At 50.2% G+C, this 22,807-nt stretch overlaps 2 protein-coding genes across 2 annotated transcripts; one reads left to right on the forward strand and one right to left on the reverse strand.

The window, feature by feature from the left end:
* The first annotated feature begins 4,027 nt into the window (after positions 1–4,027).
* RPOA (DNA-directed RNA polymerase alpha chain rpoA) lies at positions 4,028–11,918 on the forward strand. The gene is made up of 5 exons (XM_018780903.1): positions 4,028–6,085; positions 7,371–7,462; positions 8,162–8,215; positions 8,821–10,583; positions 11,019–11,918. Exons 1-5 carry the CDS (start codon positions 4,864–4,866, stop codon positions 11,695–11,697), a joined length of 3,810 nt encoding a protein of 1,269 aa, XP_018635041.1. The 5' UTR covers positions 4,028–4,863; the 3' UTR covers positions 11,698–11,918.
* Positions 11,919–13,546: 1,628 nt separating this feature from the next.
* Positions 13,547–22,345, reverse strand: TGME49_249570 (hypothetical protein). Its single transcript, XM_018780904.1, has 20 exons — positions 21,293–22,345; positions 20,487–20,565; positions 20,188–20,241; positions 19,790–19,837; positions 19,389–19,415; positions 18,844–18,876; positions 18,349–18,384; positions 18,096–18,125; positions 17,294–17,323; positions 16,806–16,832; positions 16,530–16,556; positions 16,267–16,287; positions 16,001–16,027; positions 15,766–15,789; positions 15,498–15,518; positions 15,232–15,258; positions 14,997–15,020; positions 14,728–14,754; positions 14,355–14,379; positions 13,547–14,103 (listed from the first exon to the last, which is right to left on the reverse strand). Exons 1-19 carry the CDS (start codon positions 21,542–21,544, stop codon positions 14,369–14,371), a joined length of 825 nt encoding a protein of 274 aa, XP_018635042.1. The 5' UTR covers positions 21,545–22,345; the 3' UTR covers positions 13,547–14,103; positions 14,355–14,368.
* Between the last annotated feature and the right edge of the window lie 462 nt (positions 22,346–22,807).

Consider the following 22,807-nt stretch of genomic DNA (forward strand, 5'->3'; position numbering starts at 1 on the left):
AAACAAGAGGGATTATCTGCTCAAATTTAGGAAGACATAGCCCCAAAAAGTAGGAACGCCGACACTCGCGTGTGCCATGATGTAAGACTCTCAGGGCAGCGGCAAACCAGAAGCGTTTTGTGAGATCCCGCGGACTTAGTCACAACATGCAAAAGACGGTCACCGCGTCACGCGGTCAGTATTGCTGGGTGCATGAATACGGAATAGCATAGACTAGCCGATGGTGCACAACGAAGCTGTCGAAATTAGCGCTCATACACCTAGTTCAGTTATACAGGGGACTCTATGTACGCCAGCCTCTTCGCGTCACCTCATTTCATTCTGGAGACGTGCTCGTGGCAAACCGCCAACTGATAGGGGTTGTGTCATCCCAAAAACCGTGAATCATTGTCACTATTCTAACACAATGAAACATGTATTTTGACACTCAAAGTAGTGAGTTTATCGATCACGAACTACGTGTCATCGTGCAAGGCGATGTGTTCTCCGCGGCGACTAAACCCTAAAACAGTCCTAGTTATTAGCTGTTGAGGATCGTGATGTGAAGCGTTCCTAAACTGTTCGTGCCCCCGTACAATGGTCTGCGGTTGGTGGCCAAACCTCTATTTTTTCCACTACTTCATCAGAGGCGTTACGCACAGGCAGGCGGTGTAAAACGTAGGAAAGGATGTATGGTAGCGTCGTAGAACGCACTGCAGTTTCCAGTGGCCACAGTATTCGGACGTGTTGAGAAGTATATACTCGTCGGTATGCCCTGCCACTCGAAACAGACCGAAACACTTGTTGCGATGGTGTTAAACGAGGGTACCTTGAGAGGTAAGAGGTCGTCATCGCGGTAAATACTATCTATGTTAGGAACGCACCCGTACAGCTTGTTCTTCCGCATCTTTCCGCATATCCTCAGGCATCTCCTGGTTTCGAACAACAACCTTCGGATGTTTTCCGTCCTTATTCTCCATGACGGATGATGACAAGTTCCGTTTCCACTCAGTTCAATAGGAGAATGAAGTAGCATCAGCCACAGAGCGCACACTGGTTCTCCGTTAAAGCAATTGGTTGTTCGATTTTGCAGCGGGAAAGCTAAGTATCAGGAAAGCATGGAATTTCTCACATTGGTTCTTAGCAGTGTTGTCGCCTCGAAATGCACACGTTTCACGGGTCAAATGCTGTACAAACCTTCGACAAGAGGTTTATACTCGTAAACTTTCAGTAGATCTTTTTTTCTCAATAGCGCGCATGCCGTCCCAGGCAGCGGGGGCTAACACGCAGGTGCTTAACCAAAGGGGGGCAAGCAACGAGATAAAACACGAAAAAAAAATTGTTGACTGAATCGTCAGGGTCGGGGCGGTGAGCTCCTTCTAATCAATGTGGATGTGGAGATGTTCCTTGTTCTCTCTCTTTCGCTGCCAGCACTTACGGTCCTGTCACTTGCACCGCCTCTTTTTGGTGCTTTCAGAGCATCCGAGACAACAACGACAACGAAGACAGCACGACCACGAAAACGCTTGAAAGTCTGTTTCCGCCGTTCGCGGGCAAGGAAATAGCATATTCCCATGTAATATTCTGTGTTTACTTCCAGTGAGGCTCACTTCAATGGTTCACTTTCAAAACGCTCTCGAAGTCAAGTTGCTCAAGTCAGCGTGGCCGATGGTGCGCTTGCTCTAGAAGCCTTGTGTGTTTGTTGGTGCACATGGACTAAATAAGCGTTGTGACCATTCGAAAAATCTGTTCAACACAGCTGCAAACTGACCGCGGAACACGGGGCAGCAACCATGGCTGCCCACTTCATTGGCGTGCTCGGTGTGAATTACTATCCGGCTAACATGCCCTTACAACGACTATAGCTTCCCTACCCCATGTCTCGTCCCCTTTCCGTTACGAGGCTGCATAGTTCCTAAACGAGCACTTGTGACAGCCTGAGCAACTTGCGTAGTCGCATGTGACACTTATAGCGTAAGTAGGCAAATCGGAGGCAACGGATATGGCCATGTAATAGCGGCGCCTCCTCGTTATTCGGCCTGGGGGAGTGTGAGTCTCTTTTCATGTCTATACAGATCATTAGGCAAAGGACTCAGGCGGCGGGACGCTATCGTCCTCTGTCTATACCATTGAGTGCGTCCGATGAATACTGTGTTCTAGGTTCTGAGTGGTTCTCGTTTCTCTAGCCAGCGCGCAGAGGGACACTCTGCACGCGCATTTAAAATGTTTTCCAGACCACAATTCTCACGCGGACCCGTACGGAACGAACACAAAACATTTCGTGACATGCTATCGCCTCCAGGTTGATCGATCGTTTTGTTCATCTTCCAAGAGGTTTGCAACACGTGTTTCCGGGAATCTTGTGGCTGTATTCTTTTGGCGTTGCATTCCGGCTAGCGGTTCCCAAGTCGACAGAGAAGAAGCACGATTAGAAAGAAGGCAGATTTCCTGTGATTCTATGCAAGACGGGTCATCTGCTGTGGACACTAGATCAAGCAGGGAGCCCCAGGGCTCTAGCCGGATGAGAGCACGTGTCAGCACAGGATTCTCGAGCGTTTACAAGCCACCAGCTGGACGAGTGAAGACCTGCAAAAAGTGGTGACCTGCAGAAAACCCGTTGTAAACATGAGATCACTACATTCTGACGCTGCACTGATATTACATCATCCAGCAATCGCATACGGGCATGAACACATGTCTTTGGTTATCACTTGTGGCAGAACGTCAAGCATAAAATCAGAGAATTGATGTGTGTATGCAGGCTTTAGCACTGCTTGATTGAGACATGTTCCTGAGTATAAGACACCGATATCTCTATCTCAGTCCGATACACTTGGACTAACTTGCTTACATTAAATCCGTTCCTTGTGACAAGATTTTCTCCGAAATTGTCGCCGCTGGCTAGGTCTAGACCAAGCAAGCACCAGCGGAAGTTGTCCCTTGAACTGAGGTGTTCGAAGGAATCTTTCGGAGATGTTCACTCCAGTGGTACACATGGTGTCTGCCTTCCACATATGCCGTGTAGGACTACCGTCTCTGTGCAGCACGAACAGAGTCCATTCTACTTCATAGCAAAACACTTGGTAGCACGACCTAAGGACAGCCGGTCGCCCGTACTGCTAAGTGTTGTATAGAGAACGCATGCTGTAACACTGCAGGTTGAGAAAACGGCCTGCCAGAAGATGTCTCCTGCAGGCATCTAAAGGCCACCTGTGAGGTAGAACTCAGCCCAGCAGGCTTGAGGCTGACGGAAACAAATGGCTTGTGAAGTGAAGAACAGGCAAGCGAAGTTTCGTCATCGCGATACCTACACATCACTTGAGCATAGTAAGACATCAAGGCCATCGTAGAGTCGTTCCTCGCTAGTGTACACCCCAGCACAAAACAACAATGAGTAGATGTTCCATAGCATCTCTGGCAGGAAAAGCTGATACCAACGAGCTTCAATGAGCTGAAGCGCTGCCAATTCTGTAGCCCTGCTGCCAACATTTGTTTTTCGCCAGTAGCGCGGCCTCAAAGCCAAGCGAAACGCGACTGTTTTGGCCCCCCCCCCCTCCCTCTTTGAATCGACCGAGGAGCAGGAAATGACAGAATCTGCAGCTCGCAGAAAAGTAGAAGATATTGCCGTTTTCCAGCTAAGTGTGCTAAGGAACAGAAACAGCAAACATATCTCACGAGGCTGTTACGATTGTGTGCCTCAAGTCGCGATGTGGAAAAGGACGCTCTGCATGCAGAAAATCCTGTGTGTTGAAGACACTTCGTGCAGAATGCTAGATGGGGCTGCTGTCTCGTGTCATCTTGAGTGAAGCATTGGCCGAGATGCTCACACTCATTATTAGCGCCTAGTACTGTGCATTGGAAACCTTTCCTTTGCCGGGATTATCCTGCCGGACCCCTTATTTCGAGTTCTTTCTGTATTTTGGCAGTCAACCCCAACTGTCAGAGACAACCAGGCAGATGCATCTGGAGCTCTGTGCTGGAGAGGTGTAATTTTCCCAAACCTTTCTCCCACAGTGTTTGCCGCGTTCCTTCATTATCACTCATCCCTATTTCGGTTAGGCTGCTGCTGAGCCGTCTTTGTTGTCGACTTCCTAGTCTCTCTGACAGCCCCCCAACTCTGGCCAGAGATTTAGGTGCCGTGAAACCGCTGGCCCCATGGTTTTGCCCCGCGAGTGAAGGGTGTCAAAGCGGTGCCCACAGTGGAGGAGACTTTTGAAAGAGCTGTAAAAATTGGAACTGCGTCGAGCCCGAAGACGGAAAACGGGCGCAAATTCTGTCTGTACAGATCTTGTCGACAACCGGCGGTGCCGGTGATTCAACACAGGGGTGGCTGCACGGGAAGAGTTGTTGGCCCTTGTTTCTCCGTTCAGAAATCCACAGCACAGAAAGATAATGTTGACGGGATGTATGCACAGTGTTTTTGTCACACAACGGTGGATTCAAGACTTGAGTATAAGTGGCACAATTCCTCAAAGAGGGGTGTACGCCGTCAAAGGCGTGAGACCTTGTTGCAGGAATACTTTCTTCTCAGATTCATGAAGAAAGGACGGAGAAGCGAGGGGGAAGCGTGATCCTTCGTTCCTAAAGCGTTCAATGTGTCTCAGTGAAAGTCCAGTCTCTTTTGTGTGGGTGGCTCCCTGTCGACGAAATGGGCAAGACGCAACCGCGGCACGGCGAGACAACTTGAGCCCGAGGATCGCAGGGTATGTTCTTCTCTCTTCCTTGTTCCAAGAGTATGGCTAAGAAGGCGGAGGGGTAGTAGCTGGTGAATGCAAAGGAAGACAGACCATTCTTAGGTTTCTCAAGTCCCCGCTTCACATGCCTTAGCGCAACGGCGAGACGGAGAACAGAGACCCTCTCAGGTCTCTTCTTCTCCAACGAAATATGACCGATCGTGTATCGTTTCTGGCCCTTTGGGGGCCTCGCACCTTCTTTCTTTTCTTCGTCTTCCTGGTGTTGCTGCATACGCTGAGGGAGCACCCATATGGGCCGCGTATCTCCAGTTCTGCTTGCGCCTTTTCTGTGTCTCCCCGGTCTTCCCCCGCCGTCCTCACTCATCCTATCTCCAAGCCTACGTCTCTTCCTCGTGGTCTTCCCTTGTTTTCTCCCCCTCTGCCGACCTTTGCCTCGCGTTCGTTATCCTTTTCCGCGGCTTCTTCCCGGCCGCTCTCTCTCGCCTTCTCGTACGCATCTCCGCGATGGCGTTTCTCTGCAGATCTCCCAAGGTTCATCCCCAGGTGCATTGAGTCGCTCCCAGCGAGGCGGAAACCGTCTCTGTTTCCAGAAGGGGCTAGGACTTCGGAGGGAGAGTTCAACCTGAAAAGGGAGACAAAGCGTCGACCATATGCGTGCCCTCGCTCTCCAGGTTCTCCACGACCACCGTTGGCTCTGTTTTCTTCTTTATCTCCCTTTCTGCCTTGTGCATGCGGACGATTCTCGTCAGCTTGCCCGTTGAAGTCTTCGGCTGAGCTTGAGAGCCGTCCCGTCCACGCCCCTAGGCAAGATTCGCGTCTCCGGAGAAGGCGCGTGTTTCCGATCAACTCTAAAACCTTTTCGGGCTCCTGTTCTCCCTCTTCCTTTCTTGCTCCAAATCTCTGTTCCTCGTCTCTGTGTTCGCCGTGTGAGTCGTCTCTCTCCTCGTCGTCCTGTGCGTTCCATTCTTCTCCTCAACGCTTTCTGAATCTGTCTCCAGCTCCTCCGCCCTCCTCGCTGTCCCCTTGTTCTTCCTCGCAATCGACACGGCTTCTTGCCAAAGGCGAGGTCGCGACGGCTGTCGGGCGGGAAGCGCCTTATCCCTCTTTTCTCGTGCCGTCGCCTTATCCTCCACCGCCCTCCGGGGCGGAGACTTGGGAGGAGACAGGCGGCAGAGGAGACGACATTAACGAGGAAGAGAGAATTCGCAGAAAGGCGCAGGCCTGGCGCGTTGATCGCAGTGTCCTTGACCTCAGTCCCGAAGAGCTGGATCGGAAGGTTGCCGAAGAAAAAGAGGAACTCCAACAGCGATGGCGGACCCGACTCGACGTAGAACAAAGGCGGCATCAAGATTACTTTGAGCAGCAGAGAGAGGATCAACGCGAACTGCTGAACTCCCTCTCAGCCCCACCGTGTTAGTCTGTCCAACCTGTGTGCCATTGCCTTCTCGGGGTCGTAAAAAACAGAAACCCCGCGAATCCCCTGTGGAGGCGACCGCACAACCGTGGATAGAAGAGATTCCATCTCCAGGAGGTGCCAAATTGGACTATTTGGAGTTCTTGGGGCAAGTGCGCCTCATTCCCATTTTTCACATATTTCAATATCCTACTTGTATTCATGTTTGCTTGGAAGCTGGAGTCATTAGCAGTGTTGGTTTGATATAAGCATAGAATCAATCCGCTAGAAAGGTGTAGGATAGTAGCTACAACAGAATAAGAAGTTCTTTGCGTGGAGGTTTGTTACGTTCCGTACAGTTGTAAGTAAAAGGTGCGTTAGAGACTTAGACTAGCGCAGGAGCGCATTGTTTCATTCGACAGTCCACTCTCAGTCTTACCATACATAATACGTTTATGATCCCAGGCTGATTTAATAAGTCAAAGGTTAGCCAGGGGAGTTAGCATCAGTTGTTACGTGATTGGTATTGCATGCCTGATAATTTATATTGTGATTCTCATCAATGGGAGCACAGTTCCTTGGGTATCCGATCCAGTGTTCTGCTTTGGGCATTGAAATTGATCTACAGTTCAACCCTGTGTTATTTAAGTCAGTTGATTGGTATTACATTTGATATCCTGTGGATTCAGTGTCCAAGACTATTTGGGTTAATAACGATTCCGTCTTCCATCTTCCAAATAAACTATACTAGAATGTCTCTGTTTATTCGATTTGAGTTATACAGTTCTGCGTCGCGGATCATTGGTACAGGGACAGTATTTACTTATAATGTGGCGATTACAATCCATGGTCTAGCTTTGATCTTCATGTTAACTTCCTCAAAACGCCAAAGGCCATGTGATCTATATAGAGGAACGGGGTCTTAGAAGAAACCTCCACAGAAAAAGCTTAAAAATCACTCTGCCTTAGAGATTATTCCTCCCAGTGCGATGGTACCGAGCATACTAGCATCTAACTGGGCTCCCAACGCGGGCGTGCCGGACCTCCGATAGCCACATCTCACGAGTATTTTTGTGCTCCCCTTGTCTCAAGGTTCGCCGTGATCTGCTGCATGCGTTTCGACCTCCAGTGACTTACAGTTCTCTGCATCTTTTCAAGACCCCAGGGCAGGACAACCCGCCGCGATCCCCCTCGCTTAGCGTGGTTCTTCGATGTTTGTTGGTGCAGGTGTTTCTTTTGTCCTTTCGATTCTTCTCCGGCGCATCCTGTCTCCGTTTTTCTCTCCCTATTTTGTTTGCCTGCAGGGGTTCACCTCTTTCGCCCTGTTCAGCTGGATGACTCGCCTCCGCTTAAATATGACTTCCGCGTTTACCAGCCTTACTTTCGGAGCCTCATTGTGAGTGTCTTCTCCGCAAGAATCAATCGAAAAAATGGCAACCCCGTAGAGGTTGGAATGGCGAAACCGCTTCAATCTGAAGTGTTAGATTCCGGGATATTTTCAGAAGTTGCCGAATCTGCGTGGAGGATTTGAGGGCTCGACGTCGGTGTCCTTGTCCTAGTCGGGGGGGGGGTTCATCCACGGAAGTACAAGCAGAAACTATGACTGTCCGCTCGTGCCCATTGTCTCGCATCTGTGTTTCGGTCGTCGGCCGTTTATTTGTGTCTATGTCATCAACATGTCAATGCAATATCAATAACGACGAAACCCATTTGATAAACATGACGGCATAGAAGCTTAAGCTGCATATATGTGTTCAAACTCCACACACTGAATATACTAATGCTAACCTACTAAGGACACGACCGGTAGGACACATAAGGCGTTCTCCAGCGATATGCAAGAGGCCGAAGATTTCGGCGGACCAACAAAGGCGCAAGGAGCGATCAGAAACTAGATCTGGTAAAGAAAGACCTTCAAGCTCTAAACCGGAATTTCACCTCGTAGTATCACTCTCAAGAAAAAGCTTATACATAGTCCTGTCTCAGAGATGACTACTCCCAGGACTAAGGTAGCCCGTTGCCCTGATTCGATCTTTTCTTCTGCGGGGTCTCGCCGCATGTGTATTGCCTATTTTCTCTCTTGCTGAATCTTCAGGAGGCTTCTAAACCTTTCATTCACACAAAAGTCATTCCGCCATCTGCCATCCAGGTACTCCCTCTATGCGTTCGGGATCTCCGTAGTTCTTCCCAGAGGCGGCCTCGCAGGGTTGTCGTCGTGACTACAGTTGGAGCTTTGTTAAGCCTGTATAGATGTGTGCCATTCTCGTTTGACGTGCTGGCGTTATTTGCATGCATTTGTAAAGGATACCCGCGTCAAAAATGAACGAGAGCATTCAACCTACTTTCACTGCGTGCGGGCACCACCACAAGTATGCTTTTGTGGCGCTGGTGCGCCCTGAAATTATTCTCTTCTTCGGCTTCGGTGTTTTTCCGTACCTCGTTTCGCTACTCGTTTCTTCGTGCAGTTGATACTCTATGTCACACTTCGCGTTTCTCATCCATTCCTGTAGCTCTGGTGTCTCATCTGCCTCAGTTAACGGGGCCCTTTAGTTCTGAGTTAATGACCGCTATTTTTACAGCTTGTGTTGTTCCGCTCAGGCGAATGCGGGTATACTCGATGAACGTATGTGTGCACATTGTTCTATCTCAAAGCGAGTGGACAGAGAAGTATAGTTAGAATATGAGTCCAGTTATCAGATATCTACACGAAGTTTTTTTGTGGTTCCTTGTATGTCTGAATTTTGCTGTGCCCAGCGTTTCCTCGAGCGTCGTCACTCGCCCGACTTCTCGCTTTCCTCCGGTTTTCGCTTCAAGCAGATTCAGCCGCTCTTCGCCCACAATTCGGGATGCAGTGCTTTCTTTTACTTTCACACATGTTTCTCCTCGGTAGCTCCCGTCTTTCTCAACGCTCTGCGTCGCACGAGTCTCTCGCGCCTAGAATCTCTTGCGATATCGGCAGTGAAGATCGAAGGAGCGAAGCACGAGTTCTACTCGCTGCCGGGTATTCGAGAAGACATCGTCGATGACATCTTCAACAATCTGGGTAAAATCGTTTTCCGCGAAAAGAAAATTGTGTATGTCCACCGAATGGATATCCACGCTTGGATCAAAAGCCAGCAGGAAGACAAGGAAAGAGGGGGGTGCGGCGGCGCAGGCGAGAAAGGAGAAGAGCGGCAGGAGATGAAGGTAGCGCGCGCGTCTCTCTCAGGGATTGAAGCGGAAGGTTCGGAGGCGGCCGAACCAGGCGAGGACGAGAGGCAAGGGAGAAGAAAGGAACACGAAGAGGAAGTGCCATCTACATTTGAAAACGAACCAAAAACGCGCGTGACAGAGACAAGCGATGTGTGGAATCTCCTTCCACCGGGCACCAGGCTGGTTAGGAGTCGACCGCGTGAAAAAACAGAGAAAGGGTGGGCATCTTACTTGCTTCCGCCTTCTTCCCCCTCGTCCTCGGACGACGACAGCGAGGAAGAAGACATGTACTACAGGATCCCTGTTCCCCTCCCGCCTGCGAACTTCACACATCCCCTCCGAGCGAAGCTGCGCGTCCGAGGGCCTCTCGTCGCTGTCGCCGGCCACATTCAGCTACCCGAAGGCGTTGAAGTCGTGAACAAGAACCAGTATTTATTTACGGTCAATGCGGGGTACTACGTGAACATGGACTTCAAGATCGAGCGCATCAGAGAGTATGTGATGCCTGAGTTCGGCTACGACTCCCTAGAGCGGGACAGAGACAAGGAAGGATTCATGTACTTCACAAATTACGTCGCGCCTGTTCCCATTTTCGCCTACGCGGCAGAACGGCGGGGAGAGGCTGTCCACACAAAGTGGGATGAAGTGAATGAGGACGCACCTCCGATCGAGGTGGAAAATGAAGAAGACGAAAACGATATCCGCATGACTCAGGTCGAAGACATGCTGCGACAAGCCACCGCAGGAGCTCCCGATGTTGTCAAAGCTTCCCTCTTGCCGGTCCTTCAGACGTCAGAAGTGCTGTCGGAACAGAAGGAGGAAGGAAAGGGAAGAGAAGCGGAAAGCGCGGGAAAAGACGACAGAGAGGGGACAGAACGCGGCATGCAGGACGAAGAGGGAGAAGAGCGTTGGAATGCAGGCAATGCGGAAGGTGGACAAGGCGAAGGCAAGGATGCGAAAGTAAATGAGGAGGGGTCACCAGACCGGCCTGCTTCCCACTCGTCACTTCCTTTCGCTTCCAAGAAACCGGAAGACCGGTATAACGCCTACCGTCTCCTCGAACCTTCGGAGGAAATGCGGGAAGCGTACCGCCGAGATTACCTAGAAAATGACTTGCCGTACCAGAACCTAGGAGAAGTCGTGACGCTCGAGGTGCAGACCGACGGAAGCTTGACTCCGAGAGAAGCTGTGCTTCACTGCTGCGACGACCTCATCAAGCAAGTGCTTGACATCCAGCATGCACTCTACCACAACTGCCATATCGGTGTGGACGGAACCGAGGAGGAAGAGTTCAATGACCCCGACTGGTATCAAGACGCTCACAGGTAAGGACATGGTGGGATACGCGGGCCTGCACGAAAAAGGACGGTGCTTTGCCTCGTTTGCCGTAATGCTCTCTCCTCTTGAACAACGAAGCCGGTAGCTCTGGTCATAATACCCTGGAAGGTCTCTCGTGTTTCTCCTTCTCAGGACTTGTCTCCGGGGCCCCTAATGTTGTTTTTCGAAAACAAAGCCATCTGATTCTTCCAACACGACGATATGTGGCTCTTGTCTTGGTCTTCATCATTCCTGTCCGTTTTCACGACACGCGTCATGTAGCCGTTAAATCTCCTGGACATCCCTACGTATCTGGCGTGCATGCAGGGGCGCTTGAGAAGTTGTGTACTCGATGTGGCGTTTTAGAGCTCTTGACGGTCTCGTATTGTGGTATGTTTGTTTGTCTCGCTCTCTTTTCGACGCCACACTCCGCCGGTGCTCAGGTACGTTGGCGTGCCTTGGAATCCGTACAAAGGCTCGTCGGCGCGGAGCCAGAAGCGACAAGCCTTCTTCTTTAAGAGCGACGTTCTTCGTCAGTACAACATTCTCCGTGAGAAAATAGATGCAAGAAGAGAAGCCTCTGCTGCGGGCTCTGCTGCGTCCGACGGAGGCATGGAGAAAGACGCGAAGCCGAGCGTTTGGCCGGTGCCTGGTCGCGGTCTCGGAAACGAAATCTTCGTGGCGTCCTCTCCGCAAGAAGAAGAAATGATGAGAGGAGACACTCTGAGAGAAAAGAAGGAGGCTGCTGCACGCACACTGGACCTCGAGCAAACGCGGCTGCAGCAACACATACCGGAGGGCTTAGGGCCGCGATCTGGACCCACGTACGGTCTGAGCGAGAGAGACTTGGACGAGCGCCTCTTGGATGAAGAGGAGGAAGAAGAAAGGATCGTTAACACGAGTGCGATAATCCGGAAAGAGAGAGAGGAAGCGTGGAAAGACAAACAGAGGACGTATCGCGACCTGGCAGAGAACGAACCGCTGAAACAGCTAGGTGACGGTAAGGGGCTGGTCAGATACCCCCCCGACACAAAACCTATGATGGAAGCACCGGAATGGGTCATGGAGGATCCTATGGGACAGAGAAAGCCAATCGGATTCAGCGAATTCAACGACGATTAACGGAGCGAGAAAGAGACCCTGGTGGAGAAATGCAGATACAGACACTGACAAACAGCGAAAATCAGAGACTGATTTTTATCCGTGGCACATACACATACCTCGTGTAAAGTGTAACATTCGTAGTCGGCGGCAGGACACACACGACTCGAACATTCTCCCTCGGCTGCGCTAAATGTTGCGTTTGCATGCATGCACAAACAAATGCACCGGCCTCAGATGCGTTAGAAGAGTTATATATATATATATATATGAGGAAGGAAGAGAGCTTGAACATATTTTTTTTTTCGAAGAGACACCGGTTGCATGCTGCTCGGTTTGTGTTCACAGTCCTTTCCAAAGAACCTTCACGTGCGGTATTTCAGAAAACTGCACTCTGCTATAGTATCGAGGAGCAACTTCGTTTCCCTTGAAAACAATGGCGATCTGAGCCGTATCACGTTGTGGCACGGAAATCGACGGCAGTAACTCGTCCCCCAAAGGGGAATTCTTTTCAAGCAGCATTTGAGAAACTCCAGCGTATTTGCTTCCTACGTCAGCAGTGCGTAGACTGTAGCAGTAACGAAGTAAGGGTTTCGAACTGCTATAGATTGGAGCAGTAGAGCAAAGCTTTAAGATACAAGCTTTTGACTGATTTGCGGAAAGTGATGATATTGTGTTGCTGTTTGTCGTCTCTCTCATGCGTGCGTCGTCCTCGTGACGCCAGAACTCGACGGACGTTCAAGACATGGTATGGCAAGGACTTATGCTATATTTTGCGAGTGGCGTACTCGACCTGTTGTGTTGAGTTCGAAATCAAGAAGGCCAAATACGTCATCTGTGTTTCAAATGTTAGCTCTCCAAGGTCCCTGAAAATGAGATATATACAAGGCCATTACTGGTAAGTGTACTTTTATCTTCTCTCATTTGGAGTTTCACCGTTTCTCTGAAGTTCAACCCCCAGTCATATTGCCAGAGAGTAGAGGCCAAGGTATCTCGGTTCTGTTGGCAGTGACACACAATACGAGCGACGACATGAAAAACCGCAGCGGGTTACCGTTTATGTCAACCACAAAAAGAAGGTAAAATGGTTGCTTTCAAATTTGTAAAACGAGAACGTCTAGACTGGCCACATCTGGAATAGCCCCGTGGAAGTACTTGTGTGTCGCCTCTTTTTGTGTTCGCTCTCTGCCAACAGAGGCATTCGCGACATCGAAGATACAGCCGTCTCATTCGATGCGTCACTTAGCAGCAGTCCTCAGATTTCAGTGTTTGCGGGCGAATTTGCAGTTTCAGACGGCAGAGGAATGTCACTGTGGTCACTGCCACCCAGCTAGCCGTGGGTCTCTGTATGAAAAGGGGATGCTTTTGCAGGTGATGAGGTCAGACAACGATACACGGTAGCACGTGGTGTGTGTGTGGATGCGTGTCAGATGTGTCGCGTTTCAAGACATTCGCAAACGTTTTCTTCCAACCACTAGAAATAGTGAAGGCGCAAGAGGCTGAATAGCAGCCAGTAACGACATTACTGTCCTTTGTTGAGTTCGTATCGACCGCAGAGACGTATTTGCGTGCAAGCAGATTCAAATGAATCCGTCACTGCAAATGCTTAAGTGCATCGAAAAACAGCGGGTCAAGGAGCCAAACGATTCTTCGATAACATGCTTCTACTTGTGACAATTGCCGAGAAAATCTGTTTTCTGTTTGTGTACGCGTGTGTGCATATGAATCCTGGGACGCTTCCACAGCATGATAATGTCCCCAGTATATGGTTTGCGGCTAGAAAGAAGTGATTCGTGTCCTGTAGTGTTATGCGGAACATGGTTTTCCGGACGTTGTTAGAACAGAATGGAAAAAACACATATTAACTGACCAGCTGGCAGTTTTCGCTTAATGGCGCCTCAAGAGGCGGTTGTACAACATGATAGCACCTGTTCGCCAGTGCTTGATGAACGCCCCTGCGGACGACCGTCAGCGTGCAAGCACTTTTGGGATGCCGCGCATGGCGAAATGTCATTGTATACCACACCTAACATTGCAATTTGACGCGACCTCATAATGGGGTCGCAGGGTCAAGCATAACCAAAAGTTCTTAAAAATGGCGTGATCGGAACGGGTACAAGATGCTGATGAAGACCGTCGTTAGGAAGTGTCACGTGGGACTGGACAGCGAGTCCTTGTTTGAAAACTCATTCTGTGTATGAGGAAGGGCGTTATCGAAAGTGATGAGGCATCGGTCCCAGCAGGCCACGGAAAGAGAGCGATGGACGCCACCAACGGTTCACCACCAGTGTTGTTGGACGGTCCCTTTTCGACCATCTCCCTCGAAGCCGCGAGCGTCTTGCATTTTAAATGCCGTCGATTTGAGATCCTCGATTGCTGCGGGATAGCATTTTATTTCTCCCCGTGAGCGAACACTTGGTGGAGCATCTGTATACAAAACACAAGAACAACAAAGAACCGCCACAAAACAACGGTACAGGTTTTCACTGAAGTGCAGAGGCAAAAACAAATCCAAGCAGTACAGAGACGCCCCATCTGTAGTCAGCAAGTCTTAATGAACTCTCGAAAATGAATTCCAAATCCAGCCTAGGACGTCCACCTAGTACCCAGCTCTTACCCACATGCGCCCGTTATCCCCGCCTGCCACAAACTTCCGGAAATTCCTAAATATGTCTTACCCTCAGTATCCGCGTCAGTCGTCCTCTGTGAGCGCAGCACAAATCCACACAACAGCGCCAACCAGACTCTAGCATGCGCCACTGGATCAGTCGTAGGACACCGTCTCGCTTCGCGTGACCAGTTCTCCATAAAATTCTGAAGGTGAGGTTCAGTCCCTTCAGCAGGCACAACGAAAACAGCCTCCTCCCTCCACACGACTTCTCGACATCCGCTACACGCGCCGCCGCAGATAGCCACGAAATGCGCCAGCATTCCAGCACGACCTTCCTTCAGCCCAAGGACGGACAGCAGCGACACCGCCTTCAAGAAGACATACAACCTCTCCCGGTCTATCAGGTGCCTTGCTGGTGAAAACCAATGAAGATGCCTCACCTTCTACCTCGTCGTCGTATTTTATCTCTGTTCAAAGGTCATACAACCACGCCAGCATCCAGATTTGGCCACACGCCACATCGATCGAAAGCAAATGAACTACGGTGTCTATCGGGTTCTGACCCCTTTTCCTCTACTGTCACGTGGACACCAGGTCCAGACTGCGTCCTCAACGCCCACAGAAACAGCAACCACCACCACCTACCCACACCCTACCTCTCGGCATCTGCTCAGTATGTCGTCCCAGGCAGTCAGCAGTGGTGCCTCACCTTCAGTCTCCTCCCGTGCTCTTTCTGAACACACGGCACAAATCCGCACAAAGCCGACAACTAGTCAACGCCACACACACGCCTTGATCAACCAGGGACAAATATTCCGATGATGAGCACCATTTCGCGCCTCTTGTTTACGAAGCGAGACAGAACCCAGACTCTTCTGACACCCACTGGGTACGCTCCTCTCTCCTAGGTACGTCGCTCCTCTACATAACTGAGCGTGACTCACGTCTCTTCTTCTTGCGTCTCTTTCGTTCTGCACACACAGCACAAACATTCGCACAGTACCAACAAACAGCGCTCGTCAAATACAAGTTTCACCAATAGAGTATCATCCCGGCCTCGTGGCTAGCATTCCATCACGGCCGTCCTAACTTCGCATTCACTTCCGCTCAATAATGGAGAGCAAGAACACCGCCTCGAACAAGCTGCAGAACCTGTGCGCCCGTCTGACAGGGGCGACAACAATGACTGACGTTAGTGACGACAACTAACCTTCTACGTCATCGTCGTCGTCTGTACGGAAAGCGCAAATTCAAACAACGTCAACAATCAGCTCTCATCACAGGTCTCTTTGAACCAGCCTAGGCAGCAACCGACGCCTACATGGGTTTGGCTACACTCTCTCTACTACCACGTGGACACCAAATCCAGACTGCGTCCTCAACGCCCACAGAAACAGCAACCACAACCACCTACCCACACCCTACCTCTCGGCATCTGCTCAGTATGTCGTCCCAGGCAGTCAGCAGTGGTGCCTCACCTTCAGTCTCCTCCCTTGCTCTTTCTGAACACACGGCACAAATCCACACAAAGCCGACAACTAGTCAACGCCACACACACGCCTTGATCAACCAGGGACAAATATTCCGATGATGAGCACCATTTCGCGCCTCTTGTTTACGAAGCGAGACAGAACCCAGACTCTTCTGACACCCACTGGGTACGCTCCTCTCTCCTAGGTACGTCGCTCCTCTACATAACTGAGCGTGACTCACGTCTCTTCTTCTTGCGTCTCTTTCGTTCTGCACACACAGCACAAACATTCGCACAGTACCAACAAACAGCGCTCGTCAAATACAAGTTTCACCAATAGAGTATCATCCCGGCCTCGTGGCTAGCATTCCATCACGGCCGTCCTAACTTCGCATTCACTTCCGCTCAATAATGGAGAGCAAGAACACCGCCTCGAACAAGCTGCAGAACCTGTGCGCCCGTCTGACAGGGGCGACAACAATGACTGACGTTAGTGACGACAACTAACCTTCTACGTCATCGTCGTCGTCTGTACGGAAAGCGCAAATTCAAACAACGTCAACAATCAGCTCTCATCACAGGTCTCTTTGAACCAGCCTAGGCAGCAACCGACGCCTACATGGGTTTGGCTACACTCTCTCTACTACCACGTGGACACCAGGTCCAGACTGCGTCCTCAACGCCCGTTGAAGCAGCTACCTCTGCTCACACGCATTCGGCATGCCGATTCGCTGCGTTGGTCGCCCCAGTTAGTCAACAGACTTGTCTCACCTTCTGCGTCTTCCTCTCTCGCTTTTTCTGTATAGACACAACGCAAGTCCACAAAGCATCCGAAAACAGCTGCCACCATATTCCTGCTTGACTTCCCACACAGGGAGACGTCTCGCGGCTCCTGACCATCATTGCACCAGGAACCGGATCCCACAAATTCAATCTCTCGCCTACACGGCGCAGTGCAGGTGCACAGCCTACACCGCCCCCCCCCCGTCAGCTCCATAGCCTATGTCCTACGCATTTGGATCCTTGAAATTATTGAATGTGACTCACTTCTCTTGTTCCTTCGCGTTTGCCTCCCTGCACAAGCGAAACACATCCACACAAGGCCAAAAGCCCACATCGCCACACTTCAGGCGGATTAGCTAACTGTACCAGTGTAGTAGCTGTTGACTGTCGTTCCTCGACGCCCTCCCTAATCTTAGTTCTACTTTCTTACAAGAGAAACAGCCAGAAAAGAGCTTCCACACTCGCGCGTTTATCCTGGTAGGCGAGATAAGTCGGCGCTTCGGTGGTTGAAGTGTCTACTCATCTTTTCCCCTCGCTGTGTCTTCGCGACACCATGCGCTCTGTGGTGCCGCCAGTGAATAGCGGGAGACCAAATCGAGTGACAACAAACCAAGCAAGTCGCGTGGGGATCGCACTGCTTAAAATGCGCATCAGCAAGGCGTAGGGTTCCGCGGTAGAAAACGAATTTGGAAGGTCTGTCTGTTAAGTGACCCATCCCACTTGGAATATGATACTTCCAGCTGGAGACTCACTTGGGGGGTCGTCGTCGGAATCATCTTCACCTGAAGTGGCAGAGAAATTGACACATCGAGCAAACATCCGTGCCGTGACATGACAGCTGGGCGTATGTGAAGAAGAGTTGCCTCGTTTTTTCCATCCAGCGTCAAGTCCTTAAGAGTTAGGTTGCTATGCAGAGCGCAATTCGCGCCAAATGGCTCCGGCGCATATTGGCTGCCACAGTGTCATAAACAACCATTCTCGAACATAAACTCATTTTTCCTTCTTAACCACGAAGATATAAAACTTCTGCATTTGCGGTCCGTCGGCCAGTACACAAATCATGATATTCACTTTGGTATTCTCCTTCCTAATGCTCGTCCGTACGTAATACTTGGGTCTATCTATCTATTTTAACGACGGCGGACTTGGTAGTGTCTATTTATACTTGCATGTCAGTGACGCAAGTGAGACATCACTTATATCGTGCTGTGTTTGTATTTGAGGGTGTAAAGCGTGATAATGGTTTTACATGCATAAATGTGTCGCCCAGACACTTGCTCTGTCTCCCTTGAACCCCCGCAATCGCTTCACCTTTTCTGCGGAACTTTCCTTTTGCAACCGATACAAAGTAGCATGATTCAACGCACACTCCACAGCCCCGCGGAGGTCAGAAAGTGGAGGCACGTGAGCTCCGAGGTATTCTCTCAAATTAAGCGCTTCGGTCATGTGACGAAAATGCATGCCCCAAATCTGGAGGCGGTGTTCACAGTTACTATGCTGGATGTCCAGACACGCGGCAAGCCCCGCTTCGCCAGATTACGGAAAAGCGCTTACGTGCTTCATTTCTCTTTTTCTTCTTCCTTCCTGTATTGCAGCAAATCATAACGTTGCAGCACACACATCGTAGCACAAATGACAATGGAAGCCACGAGTGAGCAACCTCTTTGTTTTTGTTGCGCAGCCGGGACGCCTCGATATTGTGCCTGAATTGCAGGCCACACAATGAGCAGTGCAGTTCACTATATCTAGATTAGCTGCCCAGACACAAGGTGCACGTTGCTTCGCTCTGTCGCGGAAAAATGCTCACTTTTTGTAGTCCTCTTCTTCTTGCTCCTGGATGCCGCTGTAACGCAGCAAACCGCCGTGGAAGAGCACGCACGTCGAACCACGAAGGAGATGCAAGCCGCAGGTAAGCAGCATACGCTGTATCACTCCTAACTGAAAAAGGCGCTCGATAGGGTGACTAAATTGCAGACCACGAAGTGAGCGATGCTATTCACTACACCTAAACTAGCTGTCGAGACATACGGCACGCGCCAGTTTGCCCGAGTGCTAAGAGTATATCAATTCTGCGTCGGACACGCTACGATCTTAGCAAACTGTGGTTAACGCGAGTCTCCAATATAAGTATACGTCTTGGGGAAATATAGAGCAACACGATGGGGTGATTTCAGAAATAGTGCAGCTCGATTTTTCTTTACCACACTGAGAAACACAGGTGAGCCTAATGGGAACATCAAGCTGATGCCCATCCATATTCGGACCACTAGCTGCCTTGTACGGGTTTGTGGCAGCAGCTTACATGTCCGTTTTTTCTTGCGTTTGAACAGCCTGCCTGAAAACACACTTCGCCGACAGGAGAGCTAAACCCTTTATCGCTGTCCTTCCGGAACACAAACCGGGTACTAGGCTCAATCGTATTGATGCCTGTACGACTACAATGTTGAATGCAAGGCGACAAGGCGGCATCAAGCACACACAAAGTCGATGCTCACAACTACGGAACGACTGTACTGCAGGTGCGTCCGTGAAGATCGACTTGAAAGTCCATACGACCAACGGAAATATGCCACGCGAACGGCACTGTCGCGACGTCTATTGACAACCTCGTTCCACAAAAGGCTCTTTACAACCACATACTGAGTTTATCTCACTACACGAAATACCACTTCCGGGTTACGGGTAGCGATGCGTTCGATAGAAGCGGCCCCCTGTCGACTTTTGCCGGAGAACCGATGGAAAACTGCGGCGAAGCGGACTATAGAGGCAGGCCTGGTTCTCATTTACCGGTATTCTGCCTGTGGTACATATCCATCAGGATACAGCCACTATCGTGTAATTGCTTACGGATGAGCGACGCCTCAAGGAAAGCAGCTGCATGTGTGACCGAGACAGAAACATACGAAACAGTACACGCACTCCTGATGCTGGGGTTTTGGCTGTGACGCAGTGGGAAGAACCGCCAAGCTATGAACGGTTCCTGTGCAGACGGCAGCATGCGACAGTCTACGTTTGTGATCGTCGACACAGAGTGCAAGCAACGATTCTGGCACTGAACCTTTCTCCGGTGAACATTTCGGTTGTGGGGAAGAAACACAAGACGAACAAGTCGGGCCGGGTAACTGGATCGTGCTGTTACGGCTAGCAAATAATACAAATTGGGCGCTCGTCAGCAGGGATGGACGAAGCTAATGTGCGTCTATCGCCAGGTGGTGATAAACGGTTTTTCTGAAGATAGCGCAGCTCACCAAATGGAGCAGAAGCCAATATGGTGGCGGGCAAAGTTTCCGAGTCCGCTGCGTACAGCAAAACAAGCAGAACACGAACGCTGGGCACCGTGAAAATTGTCCAAAACCAAAAGTGTCGCTCTGGTCAGTGTCACGATCCCCAAACCATTCCTCCAATCGCGCATGAACCGAAAGAAAAAAAGACGTGGGAAGAATATCTGGACAACAGAGGAATAGCATACGGGTCAGCGGTAAACCACATCACGTACTACGTGAACGCACCAACGACACTCCATCCAAGAAGGCGTAGGCACTTGTCAACTCTATACTTCGGACTGAACTGCCGAGTGTTCTTATGTGCTTACTACACCTTACTTCATTCGTCTACTCTTTAGAGGCGTTCTTCAGCTACCACTTACCGTTGCTTTCAGAGGACGAACGTGTAGTGTCTCTGGGAGACCCGAACTGACGTGCTGCAAAAATTCGAAGGGAAAAGTATGTGTGCTCTAAAAGCTCGAGAATTGCCCTCAGTTACGCAGACGCGTGCATGAAGTCTTGAAAAATGTACTGCTCGTTCCAGTAGCATTTGATCTCCACATTCACTCCATCTAACTGCGAATTCGACAGCGTCACTACCCTACAGAAAGTCAGAAGTCATCACAGCACCTATTGCCTTACAGCAGATTGAGCCTTAACGCTGGATGAGATGTAGTCTTACCGTTATCAGGTGTCAGCGAGCGGGGCCTGCTGGGCACTTGTGTCAGTCGCAGAAGCCGGCTCCGATTGTGAGGTTGGTGCTGATCGCAGCAGCGAAAACAGAAGTGAACGCATCAATGTGATTTGGCACCATACAACAGGGTGATCCGCCCCACGCATGACGTCGGTCACCTAATCACTCTTGCTTCACATGCGTCGAATGAGTGGCAATTTCTCTTTCCATTTACAGACAAGTGTCTGAGAAAAGGTCGGCTTTGGTGGAGATGAGGCTCCTTGCGGAGATCCAAGTCTCCTCCCCTTCTCACGACAAGATCGCTCGCAACCGCGAAAATTCATGAAAATGACAAGAGTAGATTGACAAGAAAAGTTAGTCTACAGAAGAGTGTTAAAACCGAATAAGGATCCGCGGTAGGTTCCTACAGTGGTCGCTGTCCAGCATCCAGGTGCTACTTCCAGCTACGGTGTCGGAAACAAGCGTAATGGCGTCTTTAAAAGAAGCTATGATCTGGTACCTGACTTCATTTACACCTAACGCAGAGGCACCCCATGGAGTTCAACGTGGCACAGCCGTGTCTTGCTACTGAAGCGGGGTCGAATTGCGCAGCGAAATTGCACTGCATCGTCCATGAAGACGCTGTGGCAAGAGACGACTACCGAATGGTAATATTGCCCGCACCACTTATAGCTGAGGCAACAACCGTGAACGAGATTATGAGGATCCCTGTGATCAGACAGCCACACCCTTGACGCGTCCGAAAGCACACTTGCAGGTAGTACTTCAAGTACAGAAGTGTTTGAGGGGCGTACCTCCACAAAGGACTCATGAGAAGGCCAGGTCAGTTCATTGCTAGCGATGGCACCCTTATCCGGGGCAGTGTGATTTTTCAACACCGAGTCATCAGAGTCTTCAGCACGGTGGGACGAGACGGGATGGAGGGTCGACTTGAGGATGAGGCTGCCCCGTTCGAGTCCGGACGAAACTTCAACGAAGCTACCTGTGGCACCGAGGAGGCCGAACAACGGCATAAGTGACCAGATGGTTCTTCGAGCCATTGTCATCGTGGCGAAAACATTCGCGAAAGAGGCCGGTTTGTCCGCTGGTTGTGCAACGTTCGCGAGACCTGAGGGCGCCAGCCTTATCGGCCGCCCCAGAGTGAAATGTCCATATACGGTTGAATGTTGATAACGTATTACCGAATGAGAGCACCACACATGATGAAGAAGAAACCAAAGAAAAATAACGAGTTTCGACTTTGACGTCCCTTGGTTCGAACGCCCAGCGAGGAAGACACTCAAAATCGTTTCGCTCGTGTCCTGTGGACAAGCGAGCGCATAGTCATAAAACTAAAGGCGTAACAGACGGGGGTTCAGGCCCGGTCACCTTTTGTATCTGTATGGAAATTGGCTACGATAAAGTAAGATCAAAAACGCCAAATGCCGGCAAAAGACGTTTCCTTGGTCATGTCAGCCCAATCCAGGAGGGCAGAAGACACGGGTCACATGCGGTGCCGTGATAGCGAAACTACGTTCGCTAGATTCACTACTGAACGATGAGGGTTCAGTGGTAACGGCAGAGACAGGAGAAGATAGACCAGTGCCGAAGAACAAACTTCTGCATATCGTCAACAATGTGTTCAATCATCGTAAACTCTAAAGCTTGGAGCGACACATCCCATTCGTACAGTCAACTCGTAGGTGGGGACCCTGCAACTCTTGGAGACTAGCACTGCACATCGGACATCGCTGGTTTTCGATGCAGAGCAAAAAGTAAGTGGCAGAAGAGCAACACAACGTACCAACGAAAGACAGCACAGTTTAAATTATCCTTCTTGACAACGATATCAAGCCTGTCTACTTGAAACCAGTCAGCATGCTAAGTAGGTTGAATACTGCAAAGGCAGCTGCACAGGTAGCCTCTTGCACCACTCATCCGTGGCATCTCGCCCTTGCAGCAGCAGATGACCTAGACGCAACAAATCTCTAGTCTTGTTAATTTCTTTTCTTATCAGCCTTCCGTGTCTGCACTGTGTTTATATGTTGGTTATGCTCATGCTTCTAGGGAGAGGTACGAACGGGGCAACTGTTCAGGTTTTATGTACCTGCTCTTGAGATTTACATCAACCGGGGCTGGCAGAAATTGCTGTAGCGTTTTTGATTTTCCTTCGCCGTCACGCAAGCAAGAAGTTGCTCGTAGGAGACATCCTTCTTGGGAAGAAGATGTGCGTTCATGTGCATCTGTCTCCAGTGTGCCGCTCTTGTCTATTTCCTGTAGCTATACCAGGCCAGTGATCAAAAACGGCGACAAACTCAGCTAATAAACCA

Source organism: Toxoplasma gondii, chromosome XII, assembly GCF_000006565.2.
Source record: "Toxoplasma gondii ME49 chromosome XII, whole genome shotgun sequence".
In the NCBI taxonomy this organism is placed as follows: domain Eukaryota; phylum Apicomplexa; class Conoidasida; order Eucoccidiorida; family Sarcocystidae; genus Toxoplasma; species Toxoplasma gondii.

Coding starts and splice junctions, on each gene's coding strand:
- RPOA (XM_018780903.1), top strand. CDS start 4,864: ATGACCGATCGTGTATCGTTTCTGGCCCTTTGGGGGCCTCGCACCTTC. Junction 6,086..7,370: donor CTCCCTCTCAGCCCCACCGT/GTTAGTCTGTCC, acceptor GTTTGCCTGCAG/GGGTTCACCTCTTTCGCCCT. Junction 8,216..8,820: donor TTCCGCCATCTGCCATCCAG/GTACTCCCTCTA, acceptor TGCTGTGCCCAG/CGTTTCCTCGAGCGTCGTCA.
- TGME49_249570 (XM_018780904.1), bottom strand. CDS start 21,544: ATGACAATGGCTCGAAGAACCATCTGGTCACTTATGCCGTTGTTCGGC. Junction 16,557..16,805: donor AACGCGAAGGAACAAGAGAA/GTGAGTCACATT, acceptor GTGTCTATACAG/AAAAAGCGAGAGAGGAAGAC. Junction 15,021..15,231: donor GAGACGCAAGAAGAAGAGAC/GTGAGTCACGCT, acceptor CCGTGTGTTCAG/AAAGAGCACGGGAGGAGACT.